This window comes from Hipposideros armiger, unplaced genomic scaffold, assembly GCF_001890085.2.
Source record: "Hipposideros armiger isolate ML-2016 unplaced genomic scaffold, ASM189008v1 scaffold_154, whole genome shotgun sequence".
Taxonomy (NCBI): Eukaryota; Metazoa; Chordata; class Mammalia; order Chiroptera; family Hipposideridae; genus Hipposideros; species Hipposideros armiger.
The window spans coordinates 2,326,711-2,328,517 of NW_017731504.1; the positions used below are offsets into that span (position 1 = coordinate 2,326,711).

A 1,807-nucleotide genomic window follows, 5' to 3' on the forward strand; every position below is an offset into this window, starting at 1 on the left:
AAGGAATGTGTGAGATATTTTTGTAATGTAACTATTGTTCAGAATAATTCCTTTTGAAAGAACCGTGCCTAAAATATCTTGTCTCCCACAATGCTTACCAGCCTTTTAACACAGGGCAGAAGTTCAGCAGATACTTGCTGAGTGATTCAGTATATTGCTTTCAGAGCCTATGGCAATTCCTTTCAATATTTTTTAATGGTGGCCCATATCCACCCTTGAAGGGTAAGTTTAATTTTTGAAAACAGTAAAAAGGCATTAGAAGTGAAATTTGATGAACAAGGACATACACGAGGCAATAAATTTTGGCTTATAGAAGATTTAAAATGGTAGTGAGATAATGTCTGTAATCGTTTAGCCCTGAATCTGGCCCAGGGTAAATGCCCACTCAGTTGTAGGTATTGTTATTATAAACTGAATCTGAGGGCAAACTGTCAAAAAGGAGTTAATTAAGGGTAACATTGTAAGGATAAAAGTATAGTGATTCTTTTAAAAGTAACAAACTCATTTGGATATGTGGATATTCTGGGGTGGTGCATTTGTTAAAATCGTTCTTAACACCTAGTGGTACTATCAAAATTATATCTCATTTTTTCAGAACCTTGACTACGGGGGTAACTACCTACCATAGAAGTTGACTACACATTTTTGTTATAAAGCAATGAATGCAAAATCCTCAAGATTACAGGCTTATCCTACAGGAATATGTCTCTCTTAAATACAGATTTAAAATCCTTTTCCCATTCAGGTGTTCTGTGGGGGCCCTTCAGTTGGCTGAGCTCTCCACACATTCTGGTGATGTGCTAATATTAGCAATCTGACTTTACTTCCAAAAGAGAGAATACCGAAGAAAAAAAATAGAAATTGGGACATTGTCCAGGAAACTCAGATTACAATGTGTATGCTATTATTAGAGTGCTTTAAAATTGTGAAAATGAAGCAAAACCTTTAGCAAACGTTATTCCCGGAGTAAATGAATTACTATACATTTGGTGAATAAGAAAAAAAAAACACAAAAAAACACCACCTGGTATCCCTCAGTGAGGCTGACATTTTCTGTCAAGGCTGCTGAATGTCTCCGCTGTTGTTTCACTTTCCTTTGTGTAGACTTCTTCATAATTTTAGTCTCTGAAATGTACTCTACATCAGAGTCTGTCCCTTCTGTGTTTCTTTTACAGCCTCTGCAGCTGACCGGAACTTCAAAGGATGCAGGCGACTCATGCTTCAAGTTATTACCCGAAGGCCTGATTTTCTGGGTTTTTGTATTTTCCTTAAATAACAAAGAACATGTTTTTATTTTTTTGGTAGACAGCTTATTTATAATTAATCATCACGTCCCTCAACACCTTATGACATTAGGTGGTATTTATTACTAATAAAAACCTTAAAAAGCAGAAGCTTAGAAACAGACTTCAGCAAATGGATACCACTATAATGGCTCATTCAGGGTCTGATTCAGCAGAGCTGGGCTTAGTTACAAATCTAACTTCGAGGATGCGGGAGCCCAAAATGAGAACAGCGTGCTTCCTGATTTTCTCCCAACAGAGATTTCACTTGCCTTTGGCTCCCTGGTGTGTATCTATCAGTAATCTATTTATTATATCTAAAAGTTGGCTGGGTTTATCAGTCCTATCATCTGCCTGTTAAGAAATGTGAATAACTAAAATTGTAGTTTTCCATAATTTTTGTGTGATTGGTGTAACTGTAAAGCTTTATCTAGAGATACAAAAATATTCCCTCTACACTTTAAATTTTAAATACTAACAGACATTTGAGGAATATAATCTAATATGACACATAGCAAACACAA

General features: G+C 35.8%; 1 protein-coding gene across 1 annotated transcript in view; it reads right to left on the minus strand.

Annotated features, from left to right (window-relative positions):
- The window catches only part of MORC1 (MORC family CW-type zinc finger 1), a 193,247-nt gene that overhangs the window by 61,551 nt on the left and 129,889 nt on the right, over nt 1-1,807 (minus strand). Inside the window, exon 17 of the mRNA XM_019651169.1 lies at nt 1,025-1,267. Within this exon, the coding sequence (XP_019506714.1) occupies nt 1,025-1,267 (243 nt within the window). The remainder of the gene's footprint in view (nt 1-1,024; nt 1,268-1,807) is intronic.